Below are 26882 nucleotides of genomic sequence, written 5' to 3'. Positions count from 1 at the left end.
CTTTAGAAATCTGATATTTCAGCCGGTATTTCAGATCTCATTGACAATAAAAGTAAAAGTATCAATCATTTTAGTCCTACCATTGCTGTACAAACATTAAAAATCACATTACAGGTTAAAAATTCACTGATTTACCTTTTGTTGCTCTTTTCTGGCTGATTTACACCAACAACTCTTTGGTGCATCTCCATTATATTGACACAAAAAAATAGAATGTTCATTGATCAATTAGAATGTTTACATCGCCTCCATCATGTCTGCGTCTGACTTCTGTACCTCTGCTATCCAAACAGAGTTTTTGTGGAAGTGTCACTGTCAGTCCGTTGATGTGTCAATGTGGAAAAAGTCATGGAAATGAGAAATAGGTCTGGGTTTCAAAATAAAATCTTCTGTTGTACTTTCAAAATAAAAATGTATTCATTCATCTTCTAAACACATTTTGTCACTTTCTGAGTCACTGGGCTGCTGAAACCTATCCCAGCCACTCATGGAGGAAGGCAGGAACATCCACAGGTCGCCAGTCTGTCTCAGGGCCACAAATCACACACCCATGCACACTCCCATTCACACCTAGGGACAATTTATAGAAACCAAATAACCACTCAAGCACGTTTTATACAATTAAACTTTATATTTAAGGAGATTTCCCATGGGATGATGCATGTTAACACTGAAAAAATAAAAATGGCATCCATTTTCACAATGGACGATAAAAGTTTAATTTTGGAAACATTATACACAAAACATGCATTTAATCCTTGTGCTATCTTAGATGACCCCACCCTTACATTGACATGTTCTCCCTACCATGATAAAGGTGGAAAGATTTCATGTAATCCATGGACACCAGTGAAGATCACAAATCATTGAAGAAAAAAGGTTCAACGCACTGTCTAGTGGGTCTAGATGACCCAACTCCCAATGGTAAAGATCCTAGGATAGCACAAGGGTTACCAAGGATTCAGTGAGGAAGGAAAGGGCATGGGGCCTGATTGCCAAAGTTTTGGATGAGCTACTTGAGATGGGGTTGGCAGGACCAACCACTCCTCCAGAAGGGGAGGGGCGATGGAACGGAAATGCAATGGAAACAATGTAAACTCACTGACGGCCAATAGATGCACTCCTCACGCAATGGATAGGAGACACACCGCAGACAGACCAGTGTGAATCAGGCGTAACAAAAGAACAAGCCTAAGAATCAATCTTTATCGGTCATTGTTAGGATGCGTTACATGAAAGGACTTTAATTTCTGATATATTCCTGGATTGAGAGATTATGATGTTATTCTGAAAGCCTCATTGGTGAGTGCAGCACATCCAAAGTTTGCAAAATAAGATTACAAAGCTGTCTTTTTCGCAAATGACACATATTTCTCATCCAACTTTTGAAAATGAATAGCTATCATACTAATTTAACACCAAAATCTAAATCTCAGATGAAGAAAAAAATGACACAGGTGTTATTAATATGTATTCAAACACACATTGCAGTGTTTTTTGTGTTATACTTTTTATTTTTTCATATCAAACAAAGTCAACTGTTTCAGTGTGTTTTGACGTGTGAAATGTTTTTCTTTATTTCTCACAGTACATTCAGTAAATGTTGAACTTGGCACTTAGAAAACAACCACAAAGAATTGTCACCTTTATTCCTTTAGAACAAAATTTACAAAGCCGTTTGAACAGTCATTTTTTTTAAACACTTCTATTTTTAAACTCAGTTGTTGAGGATATTCAAAATACACTTTTTGTAATGTTTTGTCTCTCTTTATGTACTTACAAATATGTACAGTGATGAGTCAATGTCTTGTCATGTGTCATGTCACTGAGTTTTTAATGATGGTCATAAAAATCCTGTTTTATTGTTCTTATTTATAGACTTCCATTGTTGGCACTCTGTTGGCTCTCCACTTTTAATTTTGAGCTCAAATGTCTGTGGAAGTTCAGTTTGCTCAGATGGATGTCCCGTGGCTGGCATCACCGGCCTCTGGGATGGGCCCTCCTGGAATTGGTTGGTAGGACATTGGCATGGGTGTCTTGACTGGACTCTGCCGGAAGAGTCCCCCGTTTGGCGCTCTGTGCTTGCATCGAATGGAGGGCATTGTGGCACTGCTGAGAGGCAGAGGCAAGGTCCTGCCACCTGCTGCGCCCAGTGTCCTTCCAACCCCATGACCCTCCTGGAGGAAGGTGGTCACAGAGAGCGGCGGTGGACCCCGGTGGGCTGGGTATTCCCGAACAGACAAAGCCTCCAGAGACTGGCTGGGCTGCACTCTGCCAATATCCAGGGCTGAGATCTCAATAGACTGGCCTGGCAGCTGCTTGTGGGCTAAGTCATCGTCCAGGAGGCTGTTCAAGCGCTGGTGGACCTGTTCCAGGTTCACCTCCTTGTCCTAAAGATAAATGGAAAGGAAATGAAGGCCAAAGAGTGTGGAATAAAAAGAGCCAAGGGAAAGTAAAGTTGATAGCAGATTTAATGGATGGGAAAGAACATAAATGTTATTAAAAGGGAGAGTGATAAAAGAACAAACGTGAAAATGAATACAAAGTGAAAAAAAAGGTTCAAATATTAAAAGAAGATGTGGGGTGAGAATATAAAGTGAGAAGAGACAAAGAGAGTCAACTTACAATGGTTTTCTTGGTTAATACTTAATCTGATTATATTCAGTAGATAACATGCAGCCTATGCTGTCATAAATCTCTGAGCATTCAAAAGTTAAAGTGACTTTGAAGGATGCTGAATAATGAAAAAAAAGCATGATTAAACAACTAATATAACAAAATTCAAGCAGCTAATGTTGAAAGGCACCACTGTTAAACAACAAAACTCAAATAATGTGTTGTTAAAAGTCAATATCTCCCCTTCTGAGTTTTCTTTAATGTGTTTACAGTTTTTGCACAGTTGCTTTGGTGCACATCTGCAGGAGGTGACTCGCATAAAAAGCATCAGCTGTAAACAAGATGATGACTGAACGCACAAATGTAAACACTCAGATGTAACCAGATGAAATTCAAATGACAGATTAGTTTGGGGATTCATTTAAATCCTTGGAGTTAAATATTATAGAACAAATGTTGCCATGCTTCACGTGTGCTCATAATCAGCCGTGCACCCATTTAAGTCAGTTGGGGGGAAATAAAAACAAAGAAAGGTAAATAACAGGAAAAAAATCATGTGGGATGAGGTGAGAAATGGTGTTGCAGCAATGCACCCCTGCCCGGCCCCCATATCCTGTCCTATTGCTCTACCAAAGTCCAACGTTTTGTCCAAATTCTCCCACTAGTCACTATTTAGTGCACTATATAGGGAGGGCGTTCGCCATTTTTTCAGGGAGTCCAAATCTAGAACTAAATCGGGTGCCTTGAAAATTTCCCAGAAGTCTCTACAATGCTTCAGTGGTCACTAGATTGGCAAATATAGACCCCAATGTTTAGTATTCAAACAAATTGCTATTAAAAAAAAAGTGCTTACATTTTTTGGGGGAAAACATAAAAAAAAATTTTCATCAGAGCAAAGTGGATTTATATAATCGTTTCGGAAAAGGGTTGACATCATATTTACCGTTTGAAAAAAATAAGAGTAAGTATCTGTCTAAATTGCTTTCAAAATCCAGGGCACTAGATAATCCTGCACTATATATTCTTTTAGAGGTTAAGAAGTAGTGAGGGAATTTGGACATAGCCAAAGACTTTTCACTCCATTGTGCCGCAATAAAATTTTGCCCTTTAATTTCACTTGATGAACAAATGTCATTGTCAACAGATCAGGGTGTCTTCGTAAATTTAAATAGATTGTTTTTCTAACCTTAACTCAAGCTGTTACCTCTGATTCAAAGGAGTGGTTTGATATGTGGACATTGACTCATTAGAAATTAAACGATTAAAAGAAAAAAAACAGTTTAGTAAATTTACATGCATTGATGCCCCACCCATGCATTATGTCCCTCACACTATTTCTGTGTTACTTTTTAACAAAGCATCTGGGAAATAACTAAATGTAAATGCAAAAAAAAAAAAAAAAAAAAACACTGATAGAATGCAGTTACATTTAGTTGTGGCAGATAAAAACCATCATGGCTTTGGTCCCCAGATAAAAAAAGTCTGGAGAGCAGTGGTCTGCCGAGTAAACAGTTTGATTTCTGTTTTTGGTGATTTGCAAGTCAATGTGTTGGGAATGACACTTCAGCCTCACGTTGCCTCTAATGAATTGATGGCTGTAAATTGATGTATTGATGCTGACTTGTAATCAACCTTTGGATATGTGCTAAGGACTGCAGATCTTACTTAACAAGCAATCAGTTAATAGGAAAAATGCAAGGCACTAACTACACATTCCCTTTGATTAGCACATACACTTATTTATACTTTTTATGTTGATTTCATCACTACAAATACATTTTCTGCCAAAGTGTAAAGCAAGTATGTTGACAGAAAAAATTTTTTAATAACTAGCTGCTATGCACGTAGAGACATTTTTCATATGCAGCTGGATGGAAAATCTCAGAAAGAAATTTGCAAATTCTTTCTTTTAGTCCCTTTGGAGATATTTTTTGAAAATGACAAGACTGCAGCATGAAAACTGCTTTCGCAGTGACTAGGATATGAAACCTCGGTTTGGGATCTTCCATTTGCGTTTACCTGTCGCTTCACGCGACATGCCCTTCCAGCGAACTGTTCTGAGCATGACTCACAGCTATGTGAGGAGTGCAGGATGAAGTGAGGAGTGCAGGATGAAGTGGCCCCTTGGCTGTAACGATTTTCTTCAAAGTATGATCAGTTTAGGTCTCTAACATACTTCAGCGTTTCCCATGTGGAAGGGCTGCCTTCTAGAAGTAATACTGTGGGACAATAACTAATCTGAGCACTCATGAGTGCATAAATCTGCCCATCCAAACCTCTAAGTCTCACAAACTACCAACAGGTTGTGATTTTATGGGAGAGTTCCCTGGCTGTGTGTATTTCTTGTTAACAGCTTAACGCAGCAGACTCCCTGGATTCTTATGAGTATGACATTATTACACAACCAGCAGGTGTTGTGGAGTAGTGGGGAGTGGGTCAAAGAAGAGTTAGACGATCTAAGAAAAAAAAAGTTTTACAGTCTCTTATGCTATGTTTACACTGGCCACAGTTACGCACATTGAAGTGATCACTTCTAATAAAAAGTAGTGTAATAAATAAAGCCGTTTAAATGCATGTTTCGAGCTCCCATGTTAAAACTTCTCGGGTTCACATGTCGCTGCGCAAGTTTTTAAGTCTGTTTTCCCTGAACGCACAAAAGTTAAACAAGTTGAACTTTGGCTAATCAGGGATTCCGATTTGGTAGTGCAGTATGGATGGCATCCCTTTCATTTAAAGGAAGTGCCAACCAAAGATTAATAATTGCAATTCTTGCCTGCCCGAGACCAAGTTTGAACAACTTTTTTCAAAATTTGCACTGCTTTAAAGTTTCACACCATATGCTAAAAGTCTGTTCAAGAAAATGCTGGGTTGTCAAACGGCCGATGTCTACATAGCATGAAAAGAACCAATCGGGTTGCTTAATTATTGAAACGGTTTGACTTGAAACAGCTTAGATATTAAACTGATTTGACCAGTTTTATTCTGAAGCTACATTTTTTCCCCTACTAAGAATAACATGAATAAATATTATTCAAACACGGAAAAATATGTTTGATAATATCTAAATATGTTTCACTTTTTCCATATTTCAACTTTTTTTGGGTAAAAAGTTGCTGGATATTAATCCTAACCAATTATCAATATTTAGGTAATTCTCAATTACCAAGATAAATATTTTATGACTTACTTTTTTATCATTGTTGTATCAAGTCTATAAATCCTACTTTTAAGTTGTTGTTTTTTTGGATCTCATGTTTTGTTTCATTTTCCTTATTTGGACATCTGGAAATAAAAATCTAGTTCTATGTTAATTTATAACAAGTATTGGTTTGCCTTTTTAATCCTATGAGCAAACAGTATAATTAAATTAAACATTGTTTTTTGAAAGCGGCATAACTGTTTGAGCTACTAAGTCAATCTCTGAACAGTAAGTTCTGGATCAAAGCCAAGAACTTTCAGTGCTTTTTTAAATCTTGTTTAAATGACAGAAGTATTTGATCATAGTGGCTGCATACAATCGCTGAAATAGAAACTAACATCAGTAAGTCGTAGTCTGATCAGCAGAGTGGGATTTAATGTGTTTTGGGGAAAGAGATGTGCCTTAAATGGGTGTTTTTTGTTTTGTTTTATTCCAGTACTGCTGGAATGTCCACATCAAACAGGAATGTCAAGGCTCACACTTTAGTTTAGGGATCCATGTCAAGCCTTAGCTATCTGGACACCTCATGCAGAAGGGCTGCCCAGTCAACAAGAGCAAAATAAAACCCAAGCTTCTAAGCATTAAGACTTGAATGGATTGGCTAAAGAGAGCTATAGCACCATTGAAGCACTTATTGACAAAGATGGGCAAATTTGCAATATAGCTTTGAATTTGCAATAATTTACCTCTTTATGTTTTTGACTGGGCTTCTCCACTTGAGCACCAGTGACGGATTCATTGTCACCAATGCTTCTCATATGTACAACCATTAGAGAAGCATGAGACATCTCCCACTTACCACCCCAACCTCTTTCCCAACATGAGAAATAATGATTGATTGCGTAATGTTTGGACCATCACCAAGGGCACACCTATTATAACTGGGTGTACTGCAGCTCTACTAAATCGGGGCTGGCGTCAGCGCCTGCTGGATCCATAAAGTAGAGTGTGGCAGTGGCATCTCTGGGCAGGACCGGGGGGCCTGGGGGTCTGGGTCTCGACCGGGGCCTTGGTGGGGCAGGGAGACCAGTGGTGGCCACCATTGCCCGGTTCTGGGTTAGCAGGCTTGACCCCTGGCCCGACGAGTTGTCGGTGGTCACCTCTTTGGGCTGCTCTCTCCGGCAGTGGTTGCTGTTCCACCACGTCTCCAGCGCAGCCACTAGGAGAGCCAGCAGGAGCCCAGCAGCCAGGATGCAGAACACGCCGGCAAAGCTGTGCAGACGCAGCGCTCGGCCCTCTGGCTGAGCGTCTGTGTGGCTCTGCAGGTCACAGCGGCCTTTCTTTGGCCACCACTTTTGCTTCAGGATGTCGAGGTCACCTTTTTCCTGAATTTCTAAAATCCTTTGACAAAAAAAAAAAGCAACAATGCATGCAGTTTAACAGAACAACTTCTTGGGAAAATTGATGGTGACTGTCAATCTCTGACGCTGGCTAGTAAAAGCACAAAAACGGCAGAGGAAGGAACAAAAATAAAAAGACTCTTCACAAATCATTATCATATGAGAATAATTAAAACACAGTGAAGCTCACCAAATTGAACCAAGAAGAAAAAAAGTGCACTCTAATATATTAGCTCTCAACTTCAAGCTCATTAAAGACTCATAAAGGGGAAAATGCTATTAAAAACTGCAGTTATTTAGTTTACTGCAGCAGATTACAAGACATGCTGATTGATTACAATCTACACGTTAAAGACGTGATCTCTAAAAAAGAGAGGGAAAACAATTATAGCTTAATTGTTTTTTACATTGAACTGCAAGTGAACCAGAACAGCCTTAGTGTTGCACCTAAAGTTTTCAAAAGAAAATTGCATTTTCAAAATATTTTTTTTAAATGCAAATCAGTTTGTACAACTTTTGATTGACGATTTAAGACAAGGGAATAGGAAAAGATGAAATGTACACACTTTTGGGAAAAGAGGTCTCTGTAAGGACTTCCATGCTGCAGGGCCATGCCATAGCCTCTGGTGTTCAGGCTGCTTCCTCCTACAGTCAGCGTGCAGTCATCATCTGTCAAAGCTGCATACTCTACCACTGCCATGTCCCACAGGAACGCATATGACTCCCGCTTTGCCTGGAAAATGAGGGAACAGTTCCCAAAAGCACACAGATGAGCATTACATAAAGATATGTTTGAAGTAAGAAAACAGACAAACTAGTAGGGGGCTTCATCAAGGAAAAGTTTTCAGTTTCCCATTTTTGAATAAAATAACAAAAATTGGACTCAAACTAATTAAAGTGTAGATGTAAGTTTTACATGAATAAAAACTTTTTGGGATGATTTACATTTAAAGAAAAATTATTATTAAATTGGAATTTATTATTTTGATTTACATTTGATGCATGTTGTGCTTGATGAGATAAAAACCATGTTCCCTTGTGCGCAACATTTAAAAAAAATCAATCACACTTTTTTTGGTTTATAGATTTTAAGTTTCTAAAATTCAACAGGAGCTAAAAAAAGGAACATTTTTTTAATCGTTCTAGCAGCACTTCAATCAAAGTTTTAACACAAAAATACTTAAGTTTCTTATGGTTTAACATTTTGTTTGCTAACATAAACGTCCATTCAGTTGTTTTGAGTGTTTAAATTAAAAAGAAGATTGTTACTCTATTTAACAGTAGCTTAATGTCACAAGAATTAGCTCATTCATAGCTGTGTCCGACTGTGTCCTAGAGCTTTGGATTGCATCTGACAAGCTAATTTACATTATAAATAATTTTTGCACAATCACAACGCAATAATGAAAAGCAAAATTGGATTAATTTATCAGATATCATAATTGGAATAAAGGAAACGAGCTCAGAGATTTATTTGCCACAGACTGAAGGATCAAGTTAACAGTCTAAAAATGTGGCAATGATTGATGCTGCCAGAGCGCAAATCTAATTTGTGGTGAAGGTTTGAGTGCTGTTAACGCACGTGCAGAAAAACAGAGAAGTGGAATACTTTTGTGGAAAGAAGATATTTTAACAAACATTTTAGGATGATAAGGGTTAAGTGTTTTGTCATTTGCATGACTTAAAAATCTTTTTAGCTAAATTTGTACCTGGCACATATAGTGATTTCCGTGTGTAGCAAGTGCATTTGCTAATTCAAATCTAAACAGATTTTGGGTTGAAAACAATTTAATTTGTTTTATATGTCCTGTCAGAAAGCTGCTCTGAAGCTGCATTAACACCAGGCATGTGACGTATGGTGTTCACGCTAGACTGTTGCTACCCGACACTAGCCCATGTCCGCCAACTACATATGGAAGAGGCTTGATGCAAAGTTCATAGCGTGCAAAACTTGCGAGGCTTTTTCTTTCACAGCTCTATTACGATATAGGAAAGACTTGAGGTCATGTAACTCCTGCCGGGCACAAATTGCAATTATTAATTTCTCCTCCGTGATCAATTTTTCAACTTCCGTTGGAATTAAAAAGGACGACATTCATATGTCACTACCAAATCCAAGTCCTTGATTGGTCAAAGTTTGATCTGTTTCAATGGACCCTCGTTTTGTACGTAGAGTCTGAAGATGGTCTTTAAAACATGGATAGCTACGTCAGATTTTTGGGGCGGGTGCCCCAAAAATGCATATTTATGTGTTTTCATTTAAAGTGGTGTGAAGATAGCCTGTTTCTGTATGATCTATTTTGATGTAAAGCATGTTGTGTTATGTTTAGAAGAAAAAATGCTATATAATATTGATTAATTGATTAATTGCCTGATTGATTATTTGATTGATTGATTAATTGATTGATTGCCAAAGTTACATTGCCAACATCTCAGAATAAGAAACAATTTTTTTCCAAGTTCTAAATTCTGAATTTTTTGTTGGTCTCTTAATAACTCATGTGTTTACTCCGCTTTCCATTTGTGAAGAAGTTCACAAGAGCCTCAGTCCCGAAGAGGAAGTAGTAAATCTATTTCATTTTTGTCCTGCTCTTTTCCACTAAAAAGGTACTTGAAGTTCTCTAAAAGGGCACAACATTTACAATATGTCCAAAATTCAAAACTCAATTTCCTCTTGAATCCCACTGAAGTTTATTCATTGATGTCCTTAAAACCACAATAAAACAGTAAGAACCATCAGTCAGACAATTGTGAGAAATAAATTTACTACTTTGGGGGTTTTTCAGACAAAAAAGGAAGAATGAAAACAGCATTTTACTTTTTTAACAATTAGCTGCTCAGTAAAGCTGTTTTCCCACTACATCCAGTTTCTGTATCTGTTTAATCTTATTAAGGATTTCAAGGCCCACAAGCAATTTAATAAAAAATGAGCATGCCATGTCTAATGCAATATTTTCCCCCCAATGTGCTGTATTTTCATTAATGTGTTTGTGAAACAAACACAGCAAAATTAAAAGATTACGAATGAAGCAGCTTCTGAATAAATCACGATGAATCTCAACATTCGTTTTACTAAAAACTCACATTCCGAAGATATTCTCTAATCTATATCTGATGAGTGTTTCATATTACCATCAACTAAAAAGTTATCAATCACTGCTATTGTTTATTATGCATTATTTAGAATAAAATCTACACCTGCCTGGATTTTGCATTATCATGAATAGATTTTTAATGAAATAGAAATTGCTTCTTAAAGAAATAAATTAAAAAACAAATAAAAAAAAAACAAACAAAAACAAAACTGTAAATGTCTTTTTGCAGAGTATTGTGCTTGATTACAAAACTGGAGCTCACCGTTTGACAGAATGGCACAGTTCAACCTGCTTTACTGGGACAGTTAAGGGAATTAACCAAAAAAGCCTTTTCAGTTTTTCTTCTTAAACATAAGCAAGTAAAAAGACAAAAAGGAATAGCAAATGAATACGACCAAATTTAACTCTCACCTTTCTAAGTCCCTCTGACGGGCTTGAAACGGAGTACTCAAAGCCATTGTTTTTGTTTATGACCTTCCAGAGTTCAGCAAAGGTGTTGTCTTGTTCCAGAGGATTGGTGCCTTTGGCCCTGAAGTACTCGTACACTGCTGAGTCCCTCACGGTCCCGTAAACCACATCCCCCTGTTTGGAAAGATCCTGGAGTGACCTTGATTTAAGAAAGAAAACAACTTTTTAATAAGTGATCACCTGAAAAAAATCTGTTGAAAACTTTACAAAGATGATCCTCTTCAACGCCCCAAATGATATTTTACATGATTAGTTAAAATGAAAAAAATTGGAAGATTAATTATTGGGTTAGGGTTATAATGTTTAAGGAAATAGTATATTTAATATACAAATTTTATCATGTGGGGAAGACCAATTGGCAAAAAAGAGAAACTGCTTCATGTTTTATAGTTCAGGGCAGCAAAGGCAGCTTTTTATGAACAGCTTAAACAAATTATACTGTTAAAAAAACGCAAATGATATAAATATTTGGCAAATGTGCTTTAGCGTCTTGCAAATCCGGAAAAAAAGTAATTGTGCATCAGTGCCCAAAGTTAGGCCTTACTATCCTAAAGATTGATTATAAATTGTGAGGAAATTTTGAAGTTGTTGTATTAATGGCTTTAAATAAAACTGGCATTAGGATGTAGTGGTAGGCCACTAACGCCGGTTGCAGGATGCTAATGCACAAGGACCAAAACATTTTTAATTTTTTTTTTTTTATGAAGTTACAGCCTTATGGTTCAAATACACTCCTAAAGAAAAAAAAAGACTTCTGTTAGACTTCTTGCTCATTTTAATCACTCAGTAGGCTGAAAAGTACTTCCTTTTTCGCCGATGCACCCTGGTGCAAATTACCAATCAGCATGCTCTGTATCAAGTAAATTAGCAGCACCTGTAGTGTGCTGCATGCTGCTTCTAATGGTAATCGTCCTGCAATTACTTTCCCCAGCACAACCAGCTCTATGAGGCTAGCTTGTTTCATAGAAATAATAGCAGGTAAGGGGCGCTGCTTTTCTGATAGATATCAGACCACCAAATCAGGAAAATCTATTTTATGAACACTTTAATTTACACATTACATTTATGTATTTTACATATTGCATACATCAATGCCCAACCCTTCAGCAGACACTGCACTGACTTCCACCACCATTTGTTCGGGAAGGGGAGAAGCCGAGGATTAGTCCCTCAAACCCTGAGCTGACCTCTCTGAATGCAGCCAGGGACTCATCTTCCCCTCAGAGATCGCAATAAACGCATTGCGCGCAGACCTGCATCTACATAAAACATTTTGCTGACTTGCCTATTCCATAGAGCTAATAGTTCCCTGGGAGAATTCCCTTGACAAAGCCTATGACTGCAAAAAATTACGCAACTCCAACTTGACAGCTGAGGCAGAGGACTGAGGCTGGAAAATCAGGGTTTGTCCAGTGGCGTGCAGGGGTTTTGTAGCCATACAAACACTTTCTTCCACTCTTTAGTAGTCGATGGGTGGTATTTCATGGCTTTCCATAAATATATATATATATACACGCACTCAGTCAGGACCATAAATATTTGGAAAGAGACACATTTTTACTAATTTCGTTTCTGTACATTACCACAGCGAATTTTAGATAAAACAACTCAGATGCCAATGAAGTGCAAACTTTCAGCTTTTATTCCATGGGTTGAACAAAAAGATTCCATAAAAATGTGAAAAACTAAAGCATTTTGTAAACACAATCCCTTCATTTCATGGGCTCGTAAGTAATTGTACAAATGAAATAACTGAAAACAAAATGGTCATTACTAATATTTGGTTGAAAAGCCTTTGTTGGCAATGACAGCCTGAAGTCTTGAACTCATGAACATCACCAGATGCTGGGTTTTCTCCTTCTGAATGCTCTGCCAGGCCTTTACTGCAGTGGCTTTCAGTTGCTGTTTGTTTGTGGGCTTTTCTGTCTGAAGTTTAGTCTTCAACATGTGAAATGCATGCTCGATTGGGTTAAGATCAGGTGACTGACAGTTTGTCTCTGAACACCTCAGAATTCATTGGGCTGCTTCTGTCCTGTGTCCCGTCATCAATAAACACTAGTGTCCCAGTGCCACTAGCAGCCATGCACGCCCAGACCATCACACTGTTTCCACAGTGTTTTACTGATGATGGAGTGTGCTTTGGATCATGAGCTTCTCCACGCCTTCTCCATACTTTTCTCTTGCCATCATTCTGGTAGAGGTTGATTTTGGTTTCATCTGTCCAAAGAATGTTTTTCCAGAACTCTGCTGGCTTTTTTAGATGCTTTTAGCAAAGTCCAATCTAGCCTTCCTATTCTTGAGGCTTATGAGTGGCTTGCATCTTGCAGTGTACCCTCTGTATCTACTTTCATGCAGTCTTCTTTTTATGGTAGACTTGGATATTGACACGTCTTCCTCCTGGAGAGTGTTGTTCACTTAGTTGGCTGTTGTGAACGGTTTCCTCTTCACCATGGAAATGATTCTGCGATCATCACCACTGTTATCTTCCGTGGACGTCCAGGTCTTTTTGTGTTGCTGAGTTCACCAGTGCTTTCATTTTTTCTCAGGATGTACCACACTGTTGATTTAGCCACTCCTAATACTGTAGCAATTTCTTTCATGTTTTTTTTTCTGTTTTCTCCACTTAATGACGGCTCCTTTCACCTTTCACCGTGTGTGTGTGTGTGTGTATATATATATATATATATATATATATATATATATATATATATATATATATATATATATATATATATTGCATTGTGTGTATACATATATATTTGTCTTATTCAGACATCTCAGCAGTACTTTTTCTACTGTCAACCTTGCAAAACCGACTCTTTTCTTTCCTGGTTTGACAACAGAAACAAGGTTTTTATTTTTCGAAATGCTCCAACTCTGGTTTTATTTAGACAGAGAAGAATGTAAGTAATCAAGAAAAGACAACACCTGCAGAAATTACTTAAGGCTCGATCAACCTTCAGTACACTTAAATGGCTTTTAATTGTTAATTTATTTTGTTATCCTTGAAAAGGGACTTATTATGTCTGAAATATGCAACTTTTCAATTCTTGGCCTTACCTTTTATTTTAACTTCTGGCAGTTCACTTTGGTTCTTTTTCAAGCTGTTCATTGAAATTTACCACCTTAAACTAAAACACATAATTTGTTCTAAAACTTTAAACAGGTATTTTAATTCAATTCTGCAATGATCTAGACTTTTTTAACTTTTTTGGCTAAAGTAGCCATTTCCGCCTCAAAAATGTCTTGCACGCTTCAGGATATTCAGTGATCATTTGTTCTGTCGTGGCTTTAAAAGCTTTACCCAGAGAATGGTTTAAATTTTTGACGGCTGCCAGCATCCACACATTTTGATGAAAATGTAAATTCTCTGGTTCCTTGGTCCCACAAGTTGAGCTTTAAAGAATATCAAAGTATAGGGGTGCAACATTAATTAAAAAAAGAGATAAAACAAAATGTTTACTGAAGTAAATAGGTTCTTTGTCAGATTTTTCAATTAACATCAGCATTTGCTTTACTTTTTAAAGGATTCTTAGATTATTGGAGTTTTATTTTTTCAATATAAATGTATTTGTTAATTTAGGAACCTGTTTTTTTCAAAGAATATAAGGCAGTTAAACACAGATTGATTTATCTATTTTCCTTAACATAAAATCTGCTAATTCAAGGTTTAATATAATTCAAGGAAACCTAGAACACTACAGTCTTAAGTTTTTCCCTAATTTTAGACCCAGTGTATAACTTTAAGCTTTAAATAACACTTTATGCCATAAGGGTATACAATTTGCATCCCTTTTAATATATTTCCTGATCAGAACAGCAGATGATGCACACAACATGCTGTGATTGTTCCAGTTTAAAAAAATGGTCTCAGTGTTCCAGTCTACCTTGCAGACTGCTAAGTGCATCCATTTGAAGTCAGTTTGTCCCTCAACAGCACCAACTGTTCCTCAAAAATGTCCTGGCAACTGCCTTTACTACAAAAATGCACCTTGTGGGGTAACTTTGACACATCATAAGGGATGTACTCCAGGGTCACAGGGTATTTCAGGTTCAACATCAGACATCCTCATGCTTCAACTTGTGTCCAGGTTGTGCACTAGGCCACATAACTGCTAAGTGCATCCATTTGCAGTCAGTTTGTCCCTCAAACTGCACTGAATGTTCCACCAAAAAAAAGAAAAAAAAGAAATCCAGTAATTGCCCTCACAAACCAGCACTCACACATAAAGACCAAGTGTCTTAATAAGTGAGATGTGTTCTGCTTAGCATTCACCAAGTCTGCTCATGTGTTCCCATGTGGCCCTTTGTTCAACAGAAGACAGAAGCAATGCAATCAAATACCTTGCTGCTCATTCTTCTGGGAGAGACATAACACCAAATTGGAATCACAGTAAAATAACATTTAGTCTGAGGACAGGGCTAGTTGTTCAGCAGCAGGTCAAAGCTAAAGAAAACATGATGTATTTAGTGCAGCTGATGAGACGTTTCCTCAAAATTCCAACCGTGACATTTTCTTTAGTTAAAATATACAAAGAAAATGCTGGTAAATCATTTTAAAGACCTAATTCAAACCAGAGTCCAGGAGGACAACATCAACTTGGCTCTTCTGGAAATGTATGCAGCAAATAGAAAATCTGTTCCATAAAACACAGAAAAAAAAAATATTTTACCGGACTGCATTGTCCATGCGTGACACAGTGAGGTAGGCTGCCAGGTTTGCTGTGTAGGATGAACACACAATGAGCGTGAAGAGCCACCAGCTGCCCATTACGATACGCAGAGCAACCGAGCCAAGGAGGGAGTCAGTGCCTGTGGGGTTGCAGATAGTCAGAAAAAATAAAAAACAAATACACACACAGATCTACATCAGCATCTTACAATCATTAAAGCATCAAATAAGTGCTGGCAGAAACTCTAACGGATTTATCTGAAATTTATTTCCCCCCCTTATTATTCGATTTTATTAGTGATAGTAAAATATATGAACGTTAGACCAACTGAAAATATATGACGAATATGAACTAGACAGGCAATCCTTTTGGATAACTTTTTATATAACCAAGAAAAATAGTGAGAAAATGAACTTGTCCAAAAAAGTCCAGCATTAAAAAACATGACCAACTGGTAATAAATCACTGTAAAACCATTAATATTACATATCAATTAGTTTTTCTTTTGACTGACTGCCTTAATCTTTAAGCAATTATGTGTGACAGGAGCACATTGTTATATTTAATGTTCGTTTCAGCACTGACAACAATTTCTGTTTTATGAAATGTATCATTTCTATTGATACCATGGACAAGTGGTCACCTTTAATGTTTTATTTATCTTGGTGTGTGCTGCAAAACTGACACAATAAAAAGAAGAAAATGAAGTTTTATATTTAATGTTACATGTGTTTTTTACATTTGCAGAAAATTAAATTTGTTTTTGATACAATGGCCTGTTGAGTTTTGTTTATTTGGAAGATTATACGTATGTATAAACACTGCAATACATGAGTGCACATAAAGCAACCACTTTTTTTCTTTATCAAGCTATATTTTTGTCATTATATATCACACTTTGTTATTTTTAGACTTTGCAGGTCACACCTTGAGGAAACACAAAATAACCAACGTCTGCCACTCTTTATTATGAGATTTATAAGGTTAAACTGGCACGTTTTATTCCAATCCTAACATGGCCGTAGAGGTTATTAAGATAACTCCAAGAATGGAATGTCATATGAAAGACTTTTGGTGCCACAAAAGGTAAGATTCTGAGAATAATATTTTTGAAAATGTTACAGTCTCCAATAAGGTTCCCTCAGGACAACGTGGATAAAAAAGAAAAGAATGAAATAAAACTGAAGGATTTGTGAGATCTTCAGCATATTTTCTTTTTACAGTTTTAAGGTCACTGAATGTGAAATGAACATTCTGAGGCTTCACTGACTCTGACACCTTAACCCTACAGCAACAATTCATTTTGGCTCATTGTTTTTCATTTAAAATAATATTGGTATTATCATAATATTATCATAAACAAAAGAATACATATACAGCAGGCGGTATAAAATATTCCTGCTTTTCTGGATGTAGTCTGATCTGTGTAATAAGCCCTCAACAAAAATACACCAGTATCTTTACTGTCTCACTGGGGCAAAAATGCATAAACGTATGTGCATATATTTATACCAAGTGATATTTTCACTTAAGTCAGAAATGAAGAGAGAGAGAAAAAAGGCATTCATTAAGCTCTTCTTGAAATGTAATAGATGCTGGGTTAAAAAAAGGTTCGCAGGAAAAGGGCCAGACGTTGACTGATGCAGTTCCAGCTTTAACATCAGCTGTTGAAGTCATCCTTTGTTCCAGACCAACATACCTGGATCTTTACCAGACCTAAAGATGGAGTGTTGTCCTTGAAAAAGACACCTTTAGAAAATCATATGCTGGGCACTGGCCCTATATTTTGGCTCCTTCTGAATTAGCTTTTGTTGTGGAGTAGCATCCATAACAAACATGTAGTACATATCATACTAATTTTGTAGATTGTGTATTTTTTGTTTTTAATTATTATATAAAACTATCGTATTGATATGAGGCACTCAAAAGACTGATATATTTCACAGAATTAAGTCATCTTCAGCTCTATTCAAATCCATTTTTGAAAGCAGTATTTTAAAAGTACTTTTCAATTCCCATTTTCATTTGTTTTTTTTTAATCTATAAGCTGCATAATGGATGGATGATGCATCTGACACATTACTAAGGGCCAAATACAGGTCGACATTCTGAGGAACAATAACTCCCCCTTCAAACAAATGATGAGCTTGAATAAACATTTGCCTGTCCTTGGCTATTTATAATAAGAAATGCATGATTTACGATTGAACGCGGCTCACCTTGTTGAACAAAAGCACCATAAACAATCCAAATAGCATTCTGGAGCGAAGTGGAAGCTGAAGGTGCTGGTTGCCCTCCAGCATTGTTGTGGCAGCGTACAGCTTGGATACGCCTGAGAAGGAATATCATAATGCCCACCACAGGGATGGCGGCAGCGATGCATGCCCACACAGCCAGATCGAACGGCGCTAGTAAGGAAAAAATGTTGATCTTTTCCTCTGACTTGCGCATCAAGATTCCCACAGAGTAGTCCAGGTAGCGCTTGCTAAAGTCAACCACACTTTCACGCTCCGGTGTGATGGTGATGGCCGATATGGCCAAGTCGGCTCGCTAGAAAATAAGAGTCAAGTCTTAGAAAAACAATAAACAACATTTTCATCTTGTTTGATTAGAAAAGAGCTTCTTTTGGATTTAACCTATGCAAAATAAACCATACTTTTCAGTCAGTAGTTTCAAGATACCTTAAGCCTTGGACATCCTCTGTAAAATACAATTACAGTGGCCACTAGTGATGATCCAACAGCATTTTTCTTTGTCAAACACTGTATGATTTTCTTCTCAACTATTTTTATTTAAAGTGGTCTTTCCTAAAATATTTATAAAAAAAACCTTTAGACACAAATAGTTCTTTAAACTATATTCCTTTTAACAGAGAAAAAAACAAAACAAAACTTTTAAACCCTTTGCCTCCCATTATTAAACCACTTTGCCCTCTATCCATTACTTCCCTGACTTTGAAGCCCGTTATCTGTTCTTTGTCTATGTTTGATCTCCAAAATGCTTTCATGTCTTTTTAGAACTAATTATGACTGAAATGTAATAGAGATTCTAGTGAAAATAAATCTGCCAAAATAGTCAAGTGTATGAATTTGCTGCTATGTTTTACTGAAGTTGTCTCTGTTTTGTTTTTTAATTTCATAGTTTTTTTTGTATTACGTGCTTGATAAATGAAATAAAAACATCAGTAAAGTAGTTCTTGCAACATTTACAAATTGCAAAAAATTACTAATTTTATCTTTAAATAAAAATGATTGTAAGGTTGTTAGAAGTTGCCAAACTTTAATCAAAGAATTTCAGTTCTCTTATAACAATTTGGAAAGCCACTGAGTGCAAAGAAGGGAGACGCATTTCCTTGCCTGAAAGAGTGCTTTGTACATGGGTAGCATGTATCTCCTAATACAAAGGAAGCAAGTACTAACTTTGCCTATGAGTTCTCCGATCATGCCATTCCAGGATCCATTTGGTAGCATTGAGCCATACTTCCCATCACCAACTTGGTAGATATCATACTTGAATCCAAGGATCTTAGCCAGGGCATCAAGGACATCGATTGAGAAACCCTTGTACCGTTTGGGTTGACCCAGAATGTTTTCTGCTGCCATCACAAATGGTTCCTCCTGTAGGGATTACAATCAAAGACATGTTAGGTGTTAATTAATGTAAATTGGCACGTGATGACACTAAATATAGGAAGGGTTCTGGCCTGAAATTTAGACTTGAAAGCCTGTTGACCAAAACATGAACACATTTAGTCATCTTCAGAACAGTGAGATGGCACCGTTGTGAGAAGCTCCTATGTGATCTACATTAAACCTCTTAATAAAATAGTTCTCTAGCAGCTGTTGACCCATAACACACGGTGCCATGGCAACTGCTATGGTTCATCAACGTGTAAATGGCCATTCTAAATTTATTGCTCCCACCTATCGTTCCTCTTTATGGGTTGAAAGTGTCAGGGAAGAATTAAATGGGTGGAGAGCTGAGTAAGATGAGGAGAAAGGGACATGTAAGAGGAGGAATGTCAAAGTGGGCAGAGGCAAATGACTTGATTAAGTGACACTGCCAGGAGAGAGCTGAGCAGAACTTATGTGAATAAATATGGTGGAGGTAAATTATCTGTGAAGAAGAGGGAAAAATGGATAGAGGAGGAGAAGTTATTGAGGTAGAGGACAGAGGCAGACACTTTATTACTGGAAAATGTGAAGTTAAAGCTGCCGCAAAGTCATACTGTCTTTTCTTAAATGGTTTTTATACGAGTTGGTCTGAATAGAAGAGACACATTATTCCTGTTACTAATAGAAATTTATATCTGCAGCTCCATGTAATAGTCTGTCCCACAATGATCATTTCTAAAATAAGGGGAAATGTTGGTTTTCTTGCATCTAAACTGTGAGAATTCCCATCATTTCACTTTTTATAAAAGATATGCAAAAATAAGAACTGCCATGCATGTTTGTAAAGCTCTGGTCTTGCTCTAAAGTTGGTAGAATTGCAGAATTTGGCTTATTTGTGGTTGACTGTTGATTTTGTTACAAACTGGGATGGTTCTGTATCCCAGCAGTGACACCTTTTTTGACAGGCTCCTTCACGTCAGTAAACCCATCCAGACAATACATATTTACTGGCCGCTTTATGTGGCACACCTCTCCAACTTCTGGTTAACTCAAATTTCTAATCTTAATGCATTTAAGCATGTAAACATGGTCAAGACGATCTGCTGCAGTTCAAACCGAGCATCAGAAAAGGGATGAAGTGACTTTAAACGTGGCATGGTTGTTGCTGCCAAATGGGCTGGTCTGAGTATTCCAGAAACTGCTAATCTACTTTCTTTTTTTCTTTCTTTTAACACACAACCATCTCTATGGGTTTACAGAGAATGGTTCAGAAAAGAGAAAATTTCCAGTGAGTGGCAGTTCTGTGGGTGGAAATTCCTTGTTGATGCCAGGGGCCAGAGGAAAATGGTCAGACTGGTTCCAGCTGAAAGAAGAAACTCAAATAACTGCTGTTTACAACCAAGGCATGCAGAGGAGCATCTTTGAACGCACAAAACGTCAAACCGTGAGGCAGATAGGCTACAGCACTAGCACCAGTTGGTGAAGTCTTCATGACCCCTGGTCAACATGAAAGCATGGATCCATCCTGTCGTGTATTAATGATTCAGGCTGGTGGTGGTGCTGTAATAGTGTCGGGGGTGTTACATGCAGGGATTTTTCACCGTCTTTCCTTCTTCCTTCCTCTGCATGTGCTTCCTGTGCTAAGTCTGCTGAGTGAAGACACCTGGTGGAGACATGACAAGCTGTCCAACCAGGCCCCAGAGCCAGGCACCAGGCCGGCATATAAGTTCTTTTGGATTTGGATTTGGGAAAGGGGGCTCTGTCTTGATCACAACTTTCATGGGCATTCTTATATCCCTTTTTTGCTGGAGAGTGTGGGAGGTTTGTGGACAGGTAAGAGAGGGTACACTGTACACTTCATGTAGGTTATCTTCTGTTATGCACACTAGGTAAGTTGGTTGGTGCCACCTCTTGTATGTTTTCATTCTCTTTTTGTAGATAAGCCAGTGAGACTTTCGTTTTCTTGTTTCTGTTTTAGAATAGTGATAGCTAGGCTGTGTTTTGTTTTATTTATTTAATTCATTTGGCCCACCCTTGGTCCCTGCCTCCCCTCCTCCCTTTATCCAATAAAAACCTTAAAACTCAACCATTGTGTGTTTTATGTTACAGTACCCTCCACCCCTAGACCTGCATGTTTGTGGACGTAACGGGGTATTTTCTTGGGACACTTTGGGCCCCAAGTGTACCAATTGAGCGTAGTTACAATGCCAAAGCCACCCTGGGTCTTGTTGCTAACCATGTCCATCCCTTTATGACCAAAACGTGCCCATCTGATGATGGTGCCTTACTTCCAGCAGGATAAGGCACCATGCCATAAACCTTGTCCAATATATGCACCAAGGATTAAAGTAGTTCTGAAGGCAAAAGGGGGCTCCAACCTAGTACTAGATAGGTGTACCTCATAAAGTGGCCAGTGAGTGTAGTACACTGACAGAAATTCTACCATTTCAAAGTTATTTCTTACTTTCAGGTTGAAATACTCAAAAGCAATAATTTCTTTTTTATTGGGGTCATAGTGGGTGACTGTGCTCTTCTTCTGACTGATCCCTTCAGGTGTCACCACAGCAAAATATCTGTTTCTGTCTGACCCTGTTATCTGTACCTTCTTTTCTCACACCCTCTGGCTGCATGTCCTCTTTTACTACTTCCATAAATCTCATCCGTATACTTCTTCTTTTTTCACCCCCAACCTGGCAGCTCAATGTTCAACACATCTCCCTAATGCCTCCGCAGCATTTCTTTTGCACATGTGCAAACCATCTGAAAGTAGCCTCTCAGCATCTTGTAAATGTTCCCTTTGACTCTTGCTGCTACTTTTTGTCAACCATTACTCATGACACTTTTCCTCACTGCTGTGCTTCTTCAGTTCACTTGCTTTTTATAGTCCCTGTGGCTCAAAACTGTTGACCCCAAGTACATATAACCCTGCACTTTCTTCACCTTCACTTCTTTGAGACTCATGGTTCCACTTTTCTTCAGTTGGCTCATAAATGTGTGTTCTGTCCTGCTGGGACTGCCTTTGATTCCTGTACTTTTGAGAACACACCTTCACCACTGTAGGTTTTCCTCCGCTTCCTCTCTCCTTTCATCCATATCACAATGTCATCTGCAAACATCATAGTCTGTGAAGAACCCCTGTCTGACCAGATATGTCTGTCTGTCCATCAGCATCAAAAAGTAAAAATGGGATTCACAGATAGTACTTGATGTACACCCACCTTCCCCCATCCACCCCCCCCCCATACTTTTCTGCCACTCCATTTTTTTCCTCACACAACACCAAAGCACTTCAGTCTGTCTTCTTGTCCTTCACCATGCTTCTCCATAAGCATTCTAAAAACAAATATTGCATTTTTAGGATTTTTCTTGCCATAAAATTATTTTTTTGTTTGCAAATACTCACAACATCTCTTGGCTTGGTTTCCAGTTTCCTTTTTCTCTCATATTTGACTCAATACCCATTTACTTCAGTAGTCTGTGCCTTACAGCACATAATCCTTGATCATAGATCAAAAAAAAACTTTTTCTCAAATTTTTTTAGCATTTTCTTTTGATGATAATAATTAACCATTTTTTGTCCTCCTTTTCAGTCACCTCAATGATTACCATGGTGTACAACCGCCTTTTCCTTCTTGCATTCTTAGACATTTTGCTTTCTTCATCCATTGTGTCAACCTTTGGCCTCATAGTGCTCCCTTTCTCTCCGCCTTACCTCACATTCATCATTCCTTGTTGTCCATTAAATCCTGCCAAAAATTGAAAGGTCATAGAAATGTCCTGTCAAGCATAAATGAATACTAGCAAGAGCAAAGGACCAGCCCCACCGATCCTGTTCTGTCACACTTTTGTGACTGTTAAAAAAAAAAAAAAAAAATGACTGTGCACCCCTTTATTACCCTATGTGCTTTCCAGCTACTCTTGTTCTATTGAATCACATATTTGTTGGGTTTAAGAGACAAACTAAGTATTTCTCTTCTCAGAGCTGCCTGTCTTGAGCAAACTTTTTTAGATCTTGAATTAGTTCTCATTAGTCCAAATTGTAAAGATTTTTTTTTATTAAGTATTCTGTAGATAAAAGTCATGAATGATCGATAAATATTACTTTAACAAGTAATGTTACTTTAAACCATAAGATAAAAATGCATTAAAAATCAATGAACCATCATAAAAGGGTCAAGGGCCCAAAATGTGTTAAATAAATTTCAACTAGATAAAACTAAATATAAGGAGCTATTTTTGATAGTAATTTACTTATACCACTGTTTTCTTTGCTGTGCCATGATAATTCTAGTTTTACTCACATAAATATAATTTATCCATTTTCACAACAATGTCTATCTCACCACAAGGTGTTATAAATGTCACAAGAGTATGATTGGTGTGGAAGTAGACCAACCACAAAAAATATATGTAGTTAACAGAGCTAATACAGAATTGTCTGTGCAGAGAAAAGTGTAATACAGCATCGCTTTGTTTTATCCTAAATCCAGATTTCCCAAAATAAAAATGAATCATGATGTACCTAGAGATTTGTTAGATTAGCATATGTCCCTTTTTTAATGTGTAAAAATATAAATATCCACTTAAACAGCTTTAGTCTATGAGTCATCTTGGGGTGCAAAATACAACCCAAGAAAACTATTGATGTTTTAGCCTTTTCTTTCCACAGGTAATAACATTTGCCCACTCAGGTTAAAGTGTTAATAGTTCCGGTAAACTCCCACAACTTACCAGTAATGTTACAATCTTGAGCGTCACCCCCTGCATGCTGCTGTCGATTCGATTCTCCCTTAGGCTACCGTTCAAACCTCGAATGGAGTCCCATGTTGCCAACTAATGAAGAGAAAGAAAAATGAGGATGAAGGCTTGAAATATGTTGCCATTTACTTGATAAAGCTGTTTCTTTGCACACTGATAGATCTATCAATGGCATAACTTATTCTGCGCATAAAGTGTAAATAAACATTCAGTTGTCACGCTATTTTTAAGCTACTAATGTTTGACTCATTAGTTGATATAATTAGCAGAATGTGGCTAGTGTTCATTTTTCATGAAACTGCTATTGGCTAGTGCAAAACTAAAAGTTAAAGTTTCAAATTAGATCTTAAGTTACTCAATATATTAGTTAGCCTCTATAGCTGAGTCTAGGTTTATTTTTCACCTGGATTTATAAAATGTGCGGCTTACTAAAGAATCATATTTCATGTTGTTGTTTCCCTTTTGGCTTTTCCCATCAGGGGTTGCCACAGCGAACTAGTCGCATGGTAAACTTGGCAATGTTTTACGCCGGATGCCCTTCCTGACGCAACCCTCTCATAGCAACCGGGCTTGGGACCGGCACAGAAGTAGAGAAGGGAACAGGGAGCAGCCCGGAGTTGAACCCTGGTTTCACGGACGGAAGGCGCCGCAAACCAGCACAAGCTAAACCGGCTCCACAAAGAATCATATTTCATAATGTATATATATATTTTTTTTATTTTTTATTTAAGGGGGTATTCTTTTTTGTTGTCTTTTTTTTTTAGACAGAAAGATCATTTAATTCTGCACAATATTGTCACTTTAGTGTGGCAAATAATGTTTAATTAAAGTTTGATTTTATTTCATTTAATTTGACCCAATTCGATCATTTTAGTGTAGCCTTTGGTTTGATCCCAATAAACCATTTTTTCGCAGATACGGAGTCTAATCACAAACATAAGAAATATCTAAATGTGCTTTGAAGATATTTTCATATTTTTAAATTAACAAAAACCAAAAAAGGTATTCAAAAATAAGTATGTTAAAGGGTGAGGTTAGGGATGGCATTTTTTGATACAGATGTAATTCTTTTTTCTAAATGGTTATCATTCTATATACATTATATATATTCATCATTCTTCTATATTGACTATATAGGGCGGAATTAAAAATAAAGCCGATATGGCTGCAACATGGAAGATGTCTGGTGTTTTGTGTGGATGAAATATGATAACAAATGTCACAGAAGAAATTACTGGATAATACATTTTCATTTTATAATTACAGAATGAAATTAGTAGCATGGGTAACGTTTAGTTAGCTTACACTGGAATTGCAAATTTAGACAAAGAGTTGAATCTAAAGCGTCAAAAGAACCTGAATGTCTTGGTTTTTGATTAAATGTACTTTACTTTCATGTTTAGTTTAGCTGCTGCAAAGATTGATTAAAAACAGGAACAAGATATCAACCATTAACCAACAACTAAATAATTGAAAAAGAAAAACAAAACCTGATAAAAATAAAAGCAGCAACAAAGGCATTCACATATGAATCAGATAGAGGAACACATAAAAAAATCACAAATTGGAGAAGAAAAATCAAAACAACACTAGAAAGAAAAAGAGATCAATAATATCAGACGATTTTTTAAAAATTGTAAAACAACATCAGTGATTTGTAGAATTAACTGCTACGTTCCATTTAACTGAAAACAGATTATTAGAGTAGAGAGAAAGTTAAATTTGCCTACAGTCTAACTGCTTGTGTGGTAAACGCTTGATGTGAGTCATGAATTATATCACTTGTTTACTTATAGACAATGTTGATGCTTGCTGTGTGGCCGATATGCATTATTACACATTTGAAACAGTAAAACATAAACTGTATTGATTTTTGATTAAAGTCGGGTTAAAGGCACAGTTAAAACCAAACATTAGGACCACCTCTGCTGTTTACTGTTAGGCTTTGGAGCCTTTGACAGTGTGGACCTTGTTTGTCTGTAGGCATGAGGACAATGCTCAGTTGTTGAAGTTTTTTACATTCTTTAGGCAAAACCAACATTTTCCTGCAGCATTTTAGCTCATCTTCTATGTAAAAGACCAGGCTACATGTTTAATTTAAAAGCAAGCGTTGAGGCAAACCGTCAGTCTGCATTGCCTGCCTCACAGGGGGCTATTTTCTCCATGACCAGCTTTGTCCTCTGTGAAAAACACTGAGCACTCTGCTAAACACACTTAAGAAGGAGACTTCTACTTCACAGGGTGATGCACACTGGCATGCCACTGGGAAGGTCACTAATGATAAACAGAGAAAAGCTACATGACCTGTATTTAAGTGAGAAACACATGAACAATTTAAATGAAGCAAACTCAGAGCAGGGACTCAGCCATCTTTAATTAATGTGATATCTTTTAGATTTTAAAATGAAGCCACTGGCATTATCTTTATAAAAGAACACTGACTAATTTTATTGTTCTATAATCTATGCAAAATGCAATTTAACAGTGTGCCCACGGAATGAAGTCTTTCATTATTTGTGGAAATATGCAGAGATTTGGATTCTGAAGCAACAATAGAAAATGTTCTTTTGATACACCAGTGTTTTATGGGTAGATAAGTCACGAAAAAAAAAATAATTGTAATGGGACTTAATGATAAGTCCCCGGTGCCTGGCGGGGGCGGTGGGGGGCTCCGTTGGTCGGGGGGTCGGGTCCGGTGCCTGGGTGGGGCGGGCTGGGGCGCTGCGTGGTCCTCTGGGCTTGGGTGTGGGGGTGCGTGGTGGGGGGGTGGGGTGGTGGTCTGGCTTGGCTTGGGGGGGTGGTCCCTTTGCCTGTGCTGGGGGGGGTTGGCGGGGGGCCCTGCTCGGGTGGGGGGGGCCCAGCGGCGCCGGATGGGCTGCCCATCTGCACCTGGGGCTGGGATCAGCCCTTCCCTGGCTCTGGGACGGGACGGGACAACCCTCTCGGGGCCCCCGGTCGCTCTGGGTGTCACCCGCTTCGGCTGCGGGGTCTGGGGTGGGGGGCTTGTCGGCCCTGTCCTGTGGGGGGGCGTTCTGGGGGGGAGGGGGGGCCCATTATTAGTACGGGTCGGGGGGGCTAGCGGGTCGGGGTCTCCGCTGAGGCAATCAGTGGTTGCCTCG

General features: G+C 37.9%; 1 protein-coding gene across 1 annotated transcript in view; it reads right to left on the bottom strand.

Moving 5' to 3' along the window:
* Nucleotides 1–1463: 1463 nt before the first annotated feature.
* LOC101162392 (glutamate receptor ionotropic, delta-1) overlaps nucleotides 1464–26882 on the bottom strand; it is a 268951-nt gene continuing 243532 nt past the window's right edge. Inside the window, exons 9-16 of the mRNA XM_023963756.1 lie at nucleotides 23737–23838; nucleotides 18811–19008; nucleotides 17611–17941; nucleotides 15392–15530; nucleotides 10662–10857; nucleotides 7722–7888; nucleotides 6916–7156; nucleotides 1464–2390 (exon numbers count right to left, since the gene is read on the bottom strand). Coding sequence (XP_023819524.1) covers nucleotides 1953–2390; nucleotides 6916–7156; nucleotides 7722–7888; nucleotides 10662–10857; nucleotides 15392–15530; nucleotides 17611–17941; nucleotides 18811–19008; nucleotides 23737–23838 — 1812 coding nt within the window. The 3' untranslated portion in view covers nucleotides 1464–1952. The remainder of the gene's footprint in view (nucleotides 2391–6915; nucleotides 7157–7721; nucleotides 7889–10661; nucleotides 10858–15391; nucleotides 15531–17610; nucleotides 17942–18810; nucleotides 19009–23736; nucleotides 23839–26882) is intronic.

The sequence above is a fragment of the Oryzias latipes genome, chromosome 15 (assembly GCF_002234675.1).
Source record: "Oryzias latipes chromosome 15, ASM223467v1".
Taxonomy (NCBI): domain Eukaryota; kingdom Metazoa; phylum Chordata; class Actinopteri; order Beloniformes; family Adrianichthyidae; genus Oryzias; species Oryzias latipes.
Note: the sequence above shows the minus strand (reverse complement) of the source record. Positions and strands in the feature narration are given on the sequence as shown.